This window comes from Photinus pyralis, unplaced genomic scaffold, assembly GCF_008802855.1.
Source record: "Photinus pyralis isolate 1611_PpyrPB1 unplaced genomic scaffold, Ppyr1.3 Ppyr1.4_LG1, whole genome shotgun sequence".
Taxonomy (NCBI): domain Eukaryota; kingdom Metazoa; phylum Arthropoda; class Insecta; order Coleoptera; family Lampyridae; genus Photinus; species Photinus pyralis.
Genome location: NW_022170249.1, coordinates 37,857,436 through 37,871,450, shown reverse-complemented (window position 1 = coordinate 37,871,450; position 14,015 = coordinate 37,857,436). Strand labels below are relative to the sequence as shown.

At 38.2% G+C, this 14,015-nt stretch overlaps 2 protein-coding genes across 2 annotated transcripts; both read left to right on the top strand.

The window, feature by feature from the left end:
• Positions 1–1,622: 1,622 nt before the first annotated feature.
• LOC116160522 lies at positions 1,623–5,508 on the top strand. Its single transcript, XM_031473734.1, has 2 exons — positions 1,623–2,653; positions 4,468–5,508. The coding sequence occupies exons 1-2, from the start codon at positions 2,489–2,491 to the stop codon at positions 5,125–5,127; spliced, it is 825 nt and encodes a 274-aa protein (XP_031329594.1). The 5' UTR covers positions 1,623–2,488; the 3' UTR covers positions 5,128–5,508.
• Positions 5,509–11,547: 6,039 nt separating this feature from the next.
• Positions 11,548–12,935, top strand: LOC116181977. Its single transcript, XM_031502777.1, has 3 exons — positions 11,548–12,071; positions 12,132–12,576; positions 12,632–12,935. The coding sequence occupies exons 1-3, from the start codon at positions 11,640–11,642 to the stop codon at positions 12,640–12,642; spliced, it is 888 nt and encodes a 295-aa protein (XP_031358637.1). The 5' UTR covers positions 11,548–11,639; the 3' UTR covers positions 12,643–12,935.
• Positions 12,936–14,015: the final 1,080 nt, after the last annotated feature.

Below are 14,015 nucleotides of genomic sequence, written 5' to 3'. Positions count from 1 at the left end.
GTTGTAAATATATTGCACTTCGATTTTCGCGCTTGGACATCAAAGTATGTTACCTTTCTTTCTTCTAATGCTGACAGACTAAATAAATCCTTCACCTGTACCCGTCGTAAAATACACGGATTGATTGATTGATTATGGCGCGCCGTTTGGGACATATGAAAACTCCGCTAAATATATTCTCTATTACAAAATACATAAAAATTTTCGATATATATTGATTGTAATGTGCTGTATATTTGCGTATGCGCTAAATATATATTTTGATATACAAAAATATATATCTTCTTTGAAAAACACCAATATTTATGACTCTTTAGTAACCGCAAAATATAAATAAAAATTACCTATTTACAATCGCCGCTAGAGGGCAGGCGCGTATGTATTATTTTTGAAAAAGACTTGGCATCGCTGTGCAGGATGATTGATACGTTGTGATACAGCCGAACTACCACACTTTTTTAAATTTATCATTTGTGTATATGAAATACGAATTCTGCACTTTGTTTATTTGATTCGAAGAGCTTATTATGCCAGTTTCTTTGGAAACATTTTTAACCGAACTGGTTGACTGCTACAATAGTGCCGAAACCTTCCTTAATAGAGATGAAAATACATTATCACAGTTGCAGAGAAAAGTAGAGGATTACTGCCGTATTTTAATAATGCTTCTTTCTTTCTGTATCTACAGATGAAAGGTTAACCACGTTATTAATTTCTCTTTATGAAGCATTTGCTAACATCTATAATCGTATTGAACGTAACTTGGAAAGTTCAATTCATGAAGAACACCAATATGTTTGTCCTAGAAGAATGGGAAATCGATACGAAATCGTGGCAGAGCAATTAAATACATTAAGAACATCTGGATTGAAATGGACACAAATAGCTAACACGTTAAATATATCCAGAAGAACTTTATTTAGACATCGACAGAATCTGCAATTTGTGGAACCAAAACGGGCTCTTGTCACAGATACAGAATTAGACAATGTGATTAGGGAAATTTTATCACAAACTCCAAATGCTGGAGAAGTGTATGTAATTGGTGGCATAAGAGCAAGGAATATTTACGTTCCACGATGGAGAGTCAGGGAGAGATTGCGTGTAATTAATCCTATCGGTATTTTATTGAGACGATCTAATATAATAATAAGGAGACAGTATAAAGTAAAAGGACCAAATTATATTTCGGTATCCAGTCCGAAGATATAATTGATATTTACTACGTAGTCCGCCCTCTTTGAGCTAAAGCCACAAGGTTTAAAGAAAACAAAATTCCCGCTTACCCCCTCTGCTCGTGCGTGTAGAGGTTTGAGAGAGTCATTTCGTTCTCTTGTGCTAGCCACGTTAGGTAGATCTGTCCTTGTAAGTACTTACACTAACGTTTTAGGAATTTTCATTTTTAGAATGGGAAAACATAGTAAACGAGCTCGCTCTAGATCAAGCGATTCAGATGAAGGGCTTTCTAAAAAACAGCTCCTTCGACGTTTGCTTAAATTAGAACGAAAATTGGAACGTAAACGTACCCGCGCTCGTCGTTCGACATCGAAAGAAAACAGGCCGCCTAAAGGACGCCACGTTTCTGTTCGCCATCGCTCGAGCAGCGTGGATTCAGATGCGTCGGGCAATAGCGACCGTGATAGCTGTTATCCGCGGGATACAGTATCACATATTCGCAAATCTTGCTCTTTTAGTGATAGTCGCAGCCCGCGCGGCTCGGTATCACCTTCAAGCGAAGGCCGCAGTCAGACCGGCGCCATTTCCATCCCGCAAACGGCGAATTTATCCACACAGGACCATGACCGTGACCTACATGTTCCTACGGAGAATTCGGTTACGAATGCTGACGTTTTATTAATCAACGATGAGGCAGAGTTGACGGAGGAGATTTTGGAGCTGTTGGGGGATAACCCGGACAAAAATATTTCTCAGAAACTCCTTTTACACCCAGAAATTATAGCTAGGTGGAATTTTTTTTAAAGCACGGCATAACTCAACAGCTAAAAACTAAGCTTTTCGAAACGTATATTCTCGATTCGAATTGTGAAGCTTTGAGTCCACCGATCCTAAACCCGGAAGTAGCAGCGGTTCTGTCAGGCGCTAACTTAAATCGCGACAAAGCGAGATCGAGCCTACAAAGCCAATTAAGTAGGGGCCTATTAGCGTTAGGTCTAGGTTTTTCGGCTATTTTAGAGGAGTCTAGCAACATTCCTTCTCCCTTAAGGGACAAATTGCTAACTTCGTTTACGGACGCCGGCCGGCTTTTTACTGATTTATTCTTTACGGAATCAATGACGCGACGTTCATTAATCGCACCGATCCTTAATAAAGAAATTAAGGATCTTGTAGATCCGTCAGAAGTGGATACCTTTTTGTTCGGGTCGGACTTAGCGGACAAAATTAAATCGGCAAAAATTATTAAATCTACGGCTAGAGAGTTAAGAGCACCTGCCGTACCCACCACATCCTTCCGTCAAAAATCAGCGAGATGGAACAAAAAGCCGGCCACCGCTACTCGACCGCAGTCGGAAAACAGGAATCGCCCGATTCGTCGCAAGGGAGAAACGGATCTTTACAAAGGGCGCTCCTACCGCAGAGAATCGAACAGTCGGAGAGACACATTCAGAGGCAGAGGCAAACAACAATAACCGAGGTAGGTAATAAGTTCGCCGGCCGTCTTAGACACTTTTATTCTGCCTGGTCTCAAATATCTTCCAATTCTGTGATTCTGGATTGGACACAGGGTCTCAAATTGCCCTTTTTATCAAAACCGATTCAGGATTCTCCGACATGTTTTAAAACATCAGTCAACCATTGCAAATTGTTAAGGGAAGCGGTACTGGAATTGTTAGCCTTAGGAGCCGTGGAAAAATGTTCCAGTTCTGCGGGCGAATTCATTTCGCCAATTTTTTTAGCAGATAAACCTAACGGCAAAAAGAGATTTATTTTAAATCTGAAAAAGTTTAATACCTTCTTGTCGACACCCCATTTTAAAATGGAGGACTACAGAACAGCATCAAAGCTAATAAGAAGTAATTCTTTTCTAACAACGATTGATTTAGAAAACGCTTATTTTGTAGTCCCAATTTTTAAGGACGACAGAAAATTTCTACGTTTCTGGTTTGACAATAGTCTCTATGAGTTTTCCTGCTTGCCGTTTGGTTTGGCCTGCGCTCCTTATGTCTTTACTAAATTAATTAAACCAGTGGTTTCCTTTTTACGGCGAGAAGGAATTACAATAATCAATTATTTAGATGATTTTCTTATTATCGGAGACTCTTTTGAAGAGTGCGAAAACCACACACGAGTGAGCATAAACTTACTGGAATCTTTGGGTTTTATAATTAATTACGCAAAAAGTAACACATCTCCTAATTCAAGCTGTAAATTTTTGGGCTTCATGTTCCATGCTCCCTCTTTACGGTTAGCTTTACCTGTCGACAAACGCGAGAAAATTTTCAATTTCATTATTACCACCCTAAACCGCAGAAGGAGTACAATCAGAAACTTTGCGCGACTAATCGGCGTTCTTATTGCTGCGTGCCCCGCCATTAAATACGGGTGGGCCCACACAAAATCTCTTGAACGAGCCAAGATCAGGGCTCTTAGACTTTCGGGAGAAAGTTTTAACTCTTGGTTCTTTCCTTTAAGTAGATCAGTTCTTTCTGATTTATACTGGTGGGCTTCACACATTCAGACGTCCTCCAACGACATAAAGAAAGATTACTTTGACTTAATAATCTTTTCAGACGCGTCCCTAACGGGTTGGGGGGCTTGCGCTAATAATCAGACGGCTAGAGGATGGTGGAATCTAGGCGAACAATTGTTACACATTAATACTTTAGAACTATTAGCGATTTTTAACGGTTTAAAAAGCTTCGCCGCGAATCTTAAGAACTGTAACATTCTGATAAGATCGGACAACACCACGGCTATCGCCTGCGTTAACCGCATGGGGAGCGTTCGGCACAAGACCCTTAATAATTATGCTCAAGATATTTGGAACTGGTGCGAACAGAGAAACGTCTGGATTTTTGCTGCTTATGTTTCTTCTAAGGACAATTGGCAAGCGGACGCCGAATCTCGAAGTCTACCTCCAGATACGGAATGGGCCTTGTCACATCACGCTTTCCTACTAATAGTAGAGAATTTCGGAAACCCTGATATTGACCTGTTCGCGTCAAAAGACAATCACAAGTGCGACAAATTCTTTTCTTGGCATAGAGACCCAGCTGCAGAAGCTATAGATGCTTTTACAGAAAATTGGCAGGGCTATTTTTTCTATGCGTTCCCGCCTTTTAACTTAGTGTTGAGAACCTTGAATAAAATTGTGCAAGACGAGGCGACGGGAATTGTAATTCTTCCTTTTTGGAAATCACAACCCTGGTTTCCACTTTTTTGCAAACTTATCGCAAGCAAATTATTATTCTTTGATCCAGATATTAATCTGTTGACATCTCCTTTCAGCAATCGACCACATCCTTTGGCGAAGGACCTTACCCTGGTGGCGACAATTTTGTCAGGAAAGCCTTCCGCCTGAAAGGAGCTCCAGAGGAGTCTACAAGCACCATACTGAAATCGTTGGCACCTGCAACTCTCAAACAATACAACAGGACCTATAAGCTGTGGTGGGACTTCTGTAAGAAGACTAGAACTCATCCTTTTTCTGCAAATTCTACTGAGGTACTGCGATTTTTGCAGGATATTTTGGAGAATTATAACCTAGGTTATGGATCCTTTAATAGTCACAGGTCTGCACTTTCATTAGTCTTAGCCGTCAACCTAGAGCAGTGTTCCTTAATTAAGCGATTTTTAAAAGGAGTTTTTAAGTTGAGACCATCCAAACCTAGATATGATGTTACCTGGAATCCACAAATAGTTCTTGATTTTTTCAACACGGAAGAAGTCGTAGATCTACAGACACTATCGAAACGCTTAGTAACCTTGTTGGCACTGATTACAGGACACCGTGTACAAACCTTTTCTGTTATTAGAACGTCAAATATTGTTCGACATGAGAAGGGAGTCAGAATCTTCATATCGGACAATATAAAGACATCCGGATTGGAACGGTCGCAACCAGTGCTAGAACTACCGTTTTACCAGGTCAATCCTAACATTGCGTAGCTACCTTGCTGTTAAAATACCTGAACAACACAGCAAACATTCGACATCCTGACTCGGATCTGTTGTTTTTAACTTATAAGAAACCACACCGACCAGCTACCAAACAGACCTTGAGTCGCTGGATCAAAGACAGCCTCGAGTCCGCAGGCGTGGATACGTCGATTTTCAAACCTCATTCCACTCGCCACGCTTCGACGTCGATGGCTTGGCGAAAGGGCGTTTCTCTAGAGGCTATTAGAAGAACAGCCGGGTGGAGTAAAAATTCTGAAGTTTTCGCCAGGTTTTACAACAGGCCATTATATCAGCAAGATAACTTTGCATTATCAATTTTGGATAACCACGATTTCTCTTGACGAAATATTTTTATGTAAATCTCATGTATAGACACATTTTTTTGTTTGATAAATACATAAATTTTGTAACACAACTAACGTTTAGCTATTGGGCTAACTTAGAGTTTTTACTAGATTGTGATGACTTGGAGGTTTATTTGCCGCAGCTCTTTAAACATCTACGTAGTAAATATCAATTATATCTTCGGACTGGATACCGAAATATAATTTAACGATCAATTGAACTTACCTGTGAAGTTCGATCGAAATTATATGAGGTATCCAGTCCGAAGATATAAGGTCCCTCCCCCCCTCCCAAGGGGCAAATAAACTTCTTTCAACATAATGACTCTCTCAAACCTCTACACGCACGAGCAGAGGGGGTAAGCGGGAATTTTGTTTTCTTTAAACCTTGTGGCTTTAGCTCAAAGAGGGCGGACTACGTAGTAAATATCAATTATATCTTCGGACTGGATACCTCATATAATTTCGATCGAACTTCACAGGTAAGTTCAATTGATCGTTAAATTATTTATGGTAAGTTTTAGTTTTTTTACCATTTTTTTCATACGTAATATGTAGTTGCTGTTGTAGGCATATGGATTCCAATCACAAGCTTACGTCTTTCCGGTTTGTGTATCACGGTGCTGTTGATGGATATAGCAGATGTATTATTTATTTACAGTGCCTAACTGATAACAAAGCAACTAGTGTCTTAAGGTTATTTCAAGAGGGTGTTGAAAAATTTGGCATACCACACAGAGTACGAGGTGACCATGGCACAGAAAATATATTAGTAGCTGAACATATGATACGTAATCGTGGATCAAATAGAGGGAGCTATATTACGGGTCGTTCGGTCCATAATCAAAGGATTGAAAGATTGTGGGCCGAAGTAAACAGAGTTGTAACAAGACACTTTAAAGAATTATTTTTGTCAATGGAAGATGAAGGTATTTTAAACGAATTAGATGAAATTGATCTATTTGCACTACAATTTGTTTACTTGCACATATACAGAAAAGTGTTACGCAATTTACTCATGAGTGGAATCATCATAGTTTGCGAACAATGCGGGGCCAGTCTCCGTTTCAGCTATGGCAAGTAGGAATGATTGAAAATCAAATGGAAGCCATTAGTGAGGATCCCTACTACATTCAAAATTAAAATGGATATGGGGTTGATAATGAAGGACCAATAACAGAAATTGTTATCAATAATAATGTGGTCATTCCAGAGACTGCCGACAATTTTTTAGAACTGGAACAGCAAATTTAGTTCCAGATCCTTTGGCAGATGATGGAAGACATGGGATTGGCCATTATCTAACAATTCGATCATATTTAAAAAGGCATGTATGATGTAATTATAATACGAGGGTTGTTTTTTTTTGTCCGATAGGGTATAAAAATGAAAGTAATGTGTGCAACAAAATACATTTATTACCAAAAGTTACATCTTCAGTTATTTTTCAACATAATTACCGTTTTCATTGGAACACGTGTCATATCGGTGGACCGGCTTTCCAAAATACTCTGCAAGGAACGTTGCCGCCAGTGAACTGAGATGGGTTTTCAGTGTTTTGAAGCTCGTCCCTGGTTAGGTCTGCCCTCTTATAGTCACTTCATTAGCTTTGGAAAAAGATGAAAGTTACTTGCCTTAACTTGATCAGTAAGCTGGATGATAAAAAATATTCTACTGAAACCTGTCAAGCAGCTAGCACTGGGAGGGTTTCAAAGGGAAATTTTGGACTATCCAGTTGGTGACAAGCGATTCTCACAGTTTCCCAAAGCTAAAGAGGTGGCTAGGAGAGCAGACCTTCCTAATTGGAGACGAGTTTCAAAACACTATGCTATGAAAACCCATTTCATTTCACCGGCAGCAACGTTCCTTGAAGAGTATATTGGAAAGCCGGTCCACCGGTATGACACATGCTCCAATCAAAACGTTAATTATGTTGAAAAATAACCGAAGATGTATGTATGTAACTTTAGGTAGTAAATTATTTTATTGTACACATTACTTTCATTTTTATACCCTATCGAACGTTGCCCTCATATAAACTAAACTTAAAAAGCTACTTAGATCTGTATGTAGATGTAATGTGTTGAAGGTTAAAGAAAAGTTACCTTATGTTTGTATTATTAACCATAATCATATTTCAGTTTCCTATTTTAGGATTTATTCATTTACAATATTTTATGAATACATTGTTTGAACAAACAAAAAATAACATTTTATTTTATACTTGGTGGACATTAATTATGCGAACGCAAAATCCTTTCAATTGGCAATTGCAAAATTCATGGATTCTTTGAAGCTTTCATAGGTTAAATGAACAACTGGAAGTTCCAGTTCCAGTGCGCATGTATTTGCTGTGGGATAAATGCTATTTTTCTCATGGCCGAATTTGATTTTGGGTTTCCACGGAAACCCTAAAGGAGGAATAGTATCAGCCCCTGTTGCAAACACCAGTATATCCTCCAGCGTTACATCCATTTCGCCACCTGAAAATTCGACAATATAGGCACAGCAGGCACAATAAACTAATATTGAGTACTAATTTATGCTTTAAATAAAATTATGATATGATCAAACTGACATACAAACTCACACACTGACATTTTGTGGGTGCATTTTAATAAATACTTTTATCTCCGCGCTCTACCGAGAAGCAGATTTTGCTCCCTCTTATGCAGGAGCAAAGTATGCGTTTACTACTTTCTGTGGGAGGAGTATCAAAAATTCCCTGCGGGAGGTAAGGTACTTTCCATGGAAACGTCAATTACTGTGTTCTGTAAGCTATATTCTGCACTTTGCTCCCTTGATATATAAATAGCTATTTTGTACTCCCTGGACTAAACCAACGTGTTTTGTCATCCATTTAAGGGACTAAAGTATCACTTTTACTCCCGGAGGGATTAAAATGCATAACGACGGGACGAAAAGTGACAGTACTCAATGTAATATCAAATTCAACTTAATAATAATTTGTGGTTACCTTAAAATATACCAGCTCCTGCACGGTATTTTAGAGTCAGTATGCCGTTTTACATATATCTTTTTGAATATGGGAGGTAGTACTTTCCTCATAAGACTTGTTCTGCAAAGTTTTAAACGACCAAGTCTGCGTCATAGTTTGGAACGCAAATATTTCAATTGAACAGACATTTATCATTATATGGTCGCAATTTAACATGACAAGGTACCTATATTGATTCTACAATCAATCAAATTTTTTACCTTTCAAATTTGGACTTGAACATTGAAATTGCTGTAGTGGATTATCGGAGTACAATAAATAGCGAATATACCACAGGACTAAAGTTTGTCCTAATTCCTCGGGTGATTGTTGCCCGAAACGTAGTGTATAATTTCCTCCCGCGGCCAATATTGCGACCCGACGCGTAGCTACCTTACGATCACACTTTGTTAGGCATATCAACTTACCTGTGATCACCCATTGTAATCCTAGCAATCGGCTATCAATAGTGACAAGTAATTTGCAAGTTTGCAAGTGTGCATTTCAGGTAAAATGAATAGCTTTGAAATGTTTAATAGTGACTATTCAATTCATCTAACATTTGTCAGATTTCAACCAGTGAAATGTCTCGATTTCAAATTGCTGCGCCAATGGGAACGAATTATAGTGATAATTGCACGTGTGGTATTTCAGCGATAATTTCACGTGTGGTATTTCAGCGACAATTCAATGCGATTATTCAATGACATTTGTCAAACTTCCACCAGTGAAATGACGCGAAATTTTGTTGTATTAACCGGAACATTCTTCTTAGTTTGTTAATCAATTTCGACAACCGACTTATCACCACATCTTTTAATTTAATCACTCATAACGAATTAGCTTGGAGCACAAAAGTTCGAATAGAATCAATAGCAAAATGAAAAGCAACCTCCATAATTTATTTTGACGTTTATTGTTGTCATGGAAATACATTCGCGTGGGTAATATATGCTTAATTTTTCTTTTGATTCATTGAATAGTCCTCCGAATACCATTCGTAGTCGAAGTATTTGTAGATTATTTTTGAGCTGCTGCTCCACTCATGCTAGTTACGCTTTATAATACCACTCGCGCAAGCGCTCGTGGTATTAATCAGCGTAACTAGCATTCGTGACAGCACCTCAAAAATATTCGACAATACTTCGACTACTTATGGTATTATATATGACAATTCAACTCATGTATAAAAAATCGCATAAGCCGCAGTGAAATTGTCACTTTGACAGCGGCAAAAGTTACCTGCAACTTTTCCAGCGACAAATGCACTAGTGGTTTTTTCACTTATTCATTTTCGAACCAATTATCGCATTATCCTTTCCCATATGACTAGTTTGACGTCTGTCAGTAATTGATTAGTTATGTGAATTTCTTGTTCGTTAAATTGTCCTGCCGAATTACACTCGAAGTTTGTATTTAAACCGAGTAAATTTGTGTTGTTGCAATTCAAATCTGTTGCCTTTTAGCAATTGAACTCGAAAAACTGTCAACCTAAAAATGCTCCACCTGCGGTGTCGCATTTTTATTAGTTGATAGTTTTTCTCGTCTAATTGCTAGGCAACAGATTTTCATTACCTAAACAACCCAAATTTACTCGGTAAAATACAAACCTCTTGTGCAATTATAAGTGACAACAGCGATTTAGGTTTGCAAATACTCCTCCGACATTAAAGAAAAGGCCAATGCTGCAGCGTTACCCCAGATATCGTAATAAAAGTAGGTACTTAAAGTTTTATTCGGCATTCGATCAATGCTGCACAAAGAAAATTGACAGGAAGAGCAATGAAGTTTCGGGCTAGCATATTTTTACGCGATTTAATTCTAAGGTGGGTAACTAAATCATCGTCGCTATGGCCTAAGTATTAGATGTTGAAAGCAACTTTAACCGTGCAGGAAATTGTAGCTATCAAATATCCAGAATGACTTACATTTCTAAAACGCCAGAATGTAGGTTACAAAACACAGTGTAATTGACGTTTCCATGGAATAGTTATTTACATATGAGTATGGTAAATCGAAGTTTACGTTAACGAGTGAGATGTTTACTGTCGAAGCGTAGCTGAGGCAGGAATTTCGAAATGAGTAACGTAAACTGATTTAACATACAAATAATGTAAAACATTTTATTTCATACTCTCTAAATTCCATAACAAAAATTGAAATCATTTTTGATTAGAATGTCGTACACATTCAAATAATAGCAAAAGTCGATCACTTGATTTATTTGACCTGACAGTACCTTGACAAGCTATCAAATTAATATATACGTTGTGATAGATGTCAGTTGATGTCGCTAGGTAAAAACTTTCAGTCTGGTAAAGTACAAGGATGCTATACTTATACTAAATTATTTCATTTTGGCAAAATAATACATTTTTCATCATGAGCAAAATGCTCACGCGCAACCACTCGCGTAACATTTCACCTAGCGACCACTGACGGGTTAAATACTCATTGCTTTTAGATAATTTAGTAAAGATGGGTTTATTCAGGGAGGGGTACGGAATCTTCGTTCCCCACATCTTGTTTCCCACATTTCGTACCCCACATCTCGTTCCCGGGACATTTCGTCTTTACACATCTCGTACCCGGATCTTTTGTTCCCAGACGGACTTAAATAGTACTTTTAGCACATTTTCATTGGAAATGCAGCTTTACGTTACGTTACTATAGGTATGGTAAGTCGGGAGCCTTTTACAAATAACGCAACTATTTAGTCGGATATCGTAGTGTCTTATAGTGACGACGGCTAGTGGTTAGGCTGGTACTTATTGCTGGACATCCGTTAATAATAAAATACTGATCTCCCTGGACGTAAATGCGCGTAAGCCCCTTCAATGCATTGAGGACTTATTTGTTCTTTCATCAACGTACATCATATTTAGAAAGTATGATTATTGTATATGACTATACAAAAGCACCTGAAGGTGACATCTTAAAAATATGAAAAATCATTAGATTAATGAGATATTAAGGAGATCATTAATAGGTTAAGATATGTGAAAGCAAATAACCCATTACGGGTGTAGCCTTAATTAAAATTTCTAAATTTTTATTGGTTACTTTGTAAAATCCAATTAATATATAAATTATGAAATTGTACAAGCAGCAAATTATTTGTGATTATTGTCGTGGTGTGCAAATATCGTTCTCACAAAATGGCTAATTATGTTAACTCGATTCGCGGCAGGCCAAAGTTGGTGTACGACAATCATTTATTCACGTATGTGAAAATGACAAAAGATGAACTACATGCAATTTGGGTTTGCGAAAAACGTGATGTGTGTACAGGTAGAGTGTGGACACAAGGAAAAGAGGGTGAAGTGGTTAAGGTGGTAAGAGGCCATAATCACGCAGCACAAGCTGGACGTCCAGAAGCCGTTCGTACTATCAACGGTATAAAGGAACGTGCGGTTGCAACTCATGAAGCACCACAACAAATCCTGGCGACGGCCGTCGCTGAAATTCATGCGAATGTTGCTGCTTTGCTGCCGCGTAAAGACTCTTTAAAGAGAGTTATTCGAAGTGCAAGAAATGCGGGTGATGCGCCTGCTATCCCTCGAGATGTACAAGACCTTATTCTGCCTCAAGTAAGTTCAAATTATATACCTACATAACTATAAGCAACTAACTTTCATTAGCCATTTTAGGAATATAAAGAAATCGCTGTCAATGGTATCATTCAACAGTTTTTATTTTACGATTCTGAAGCTGAACTATTACCTGGTCGGATGCTAATTTTTTCTACACCGGAAAATCTGTTGCTCTTGTCACGTAGTAGAGAATGGTTTGCAGATGGGACTTTCAGCACTGCTCCTTCTCTTTTTCAACAAATTTACACTTTACATGTGGTGCAATACAATTCAGTTATTCCCGTCGTGTATGCTCTGCTACCAAACAAGACAAGAGCAACATACGTGAAGTTTCTTCGGGAATTGAAGCGTATTCAAGTGGGACTGCAACCATCTGAGTTGATGATGGACTTTGAACAAGCTGCAATTCAAGCATTTGAATTGGAGTTCCCACAACTTCGAATAACGGGATGTTTTTTTCATTTAACACAGTCGATATGGAGAGCAAGAGCAAGGTTTGAAGGTAGGGAAAAAATCATCAATGGAATAATAACAAATAAATCATGTATGCTTTTTAGGGTCGATATGAACAAGATCATGAATTTGCTAGGTGGATTCGAATGATCCCTGCATTAGCGTTTGTTCGCTCCGAGAACGTGGCCGGCGCTTTCGAAGAATTAGTAGAAAGCGAACATTTTCCAAGAGAGGCGATCGTAATTGCAAATTATTTCGAAGATACTTACATCGGTCGAAGACAACGACGCGGGCGGCAAAATCCACTCTTTGCAACTCCGTTATGGAATATGCTTGAACGAACACTTGCCGGACAGCAGCGAACAAACAATGATGTGGAAGGGTGGCATAGAAGTTTTCAGGAAACATGCGGCATACTGTATCCTAATATATATAAGTTTATCAAGTGCTTAAAAAAGCAGCAAGGTATTCATTCCTATGAAATTACCCAACTCGTTGCTGGCAACCCCGTCAACAGACGTAACAAAAAGTATGCCGCTATTTCGGCCAGAATCAAAGCTGTTTGTGAAGATGTGGACAACCGTGAACTGTTAGATTATTTACGAGGTATCGCATATAATTATGAGTTTTAAAATGTGTTTGTTTCTGTATTGCATGTAATAATAAAAATTTTTGATAATGAAGTACATTTATGAAAAAACCATTACATAGAACCCATAATGACAGTCCATAGCAACTGTTTAATTGAGGTATGCCTTATTATATTGTTAAGTTTTCATTTTCAAGTGCATTTGTATACTTACATGCAACAATGAACGTTTTTGAAAAGTATGGTATTGTGTACGTTGACGAAAGAACAAACCATTACCTAAATTGTATAAAATACGTTAAAATACCATACCTATCTACGAATAAGCTCTACATAAGTCCGTTCGGGAACGAAACATACGGGCACGAGAAGTGGAAAGACGAAATGACCCGGGAACGAGATGTGGGGTACGAAATGCGGGGAACAAAATGTGGGGAACCAATATTCCGTAAACCATTCAGGGATCATTTGAAATACAAGGAGAATTTAATCACGGAGATGATTCGCATGTTATACGGAAGCAAATAAGAGGACAAGCTCGAATTTTGGCAAAGAAAGAGTTGGAACATATGACCGCTTTTTCATATAAACAAAAAAAATATTGGCAGCTGATAAGGAATTATTATCTAAAAAAACCGTACACGACATTCCTAGTGACGACGTCGCTAGGAAATTAAAATCAGAAGGTGCTTGTGAGAAAGATTTGGCGCGAGACGATTTCGAAGCCGTTACGCTCATGTACAGTAATCAGAAACCAACTAATCACTACATCACCAAATTTTACAAAACGTCTCATATAGTTATTTATTTAAATTTAGAATGGTGTTATAGATTATGTCTAAATGTATTTAAACGAACAAAAAACGTCATCCTGTATTTAGACTGTACAGGAACTGTTA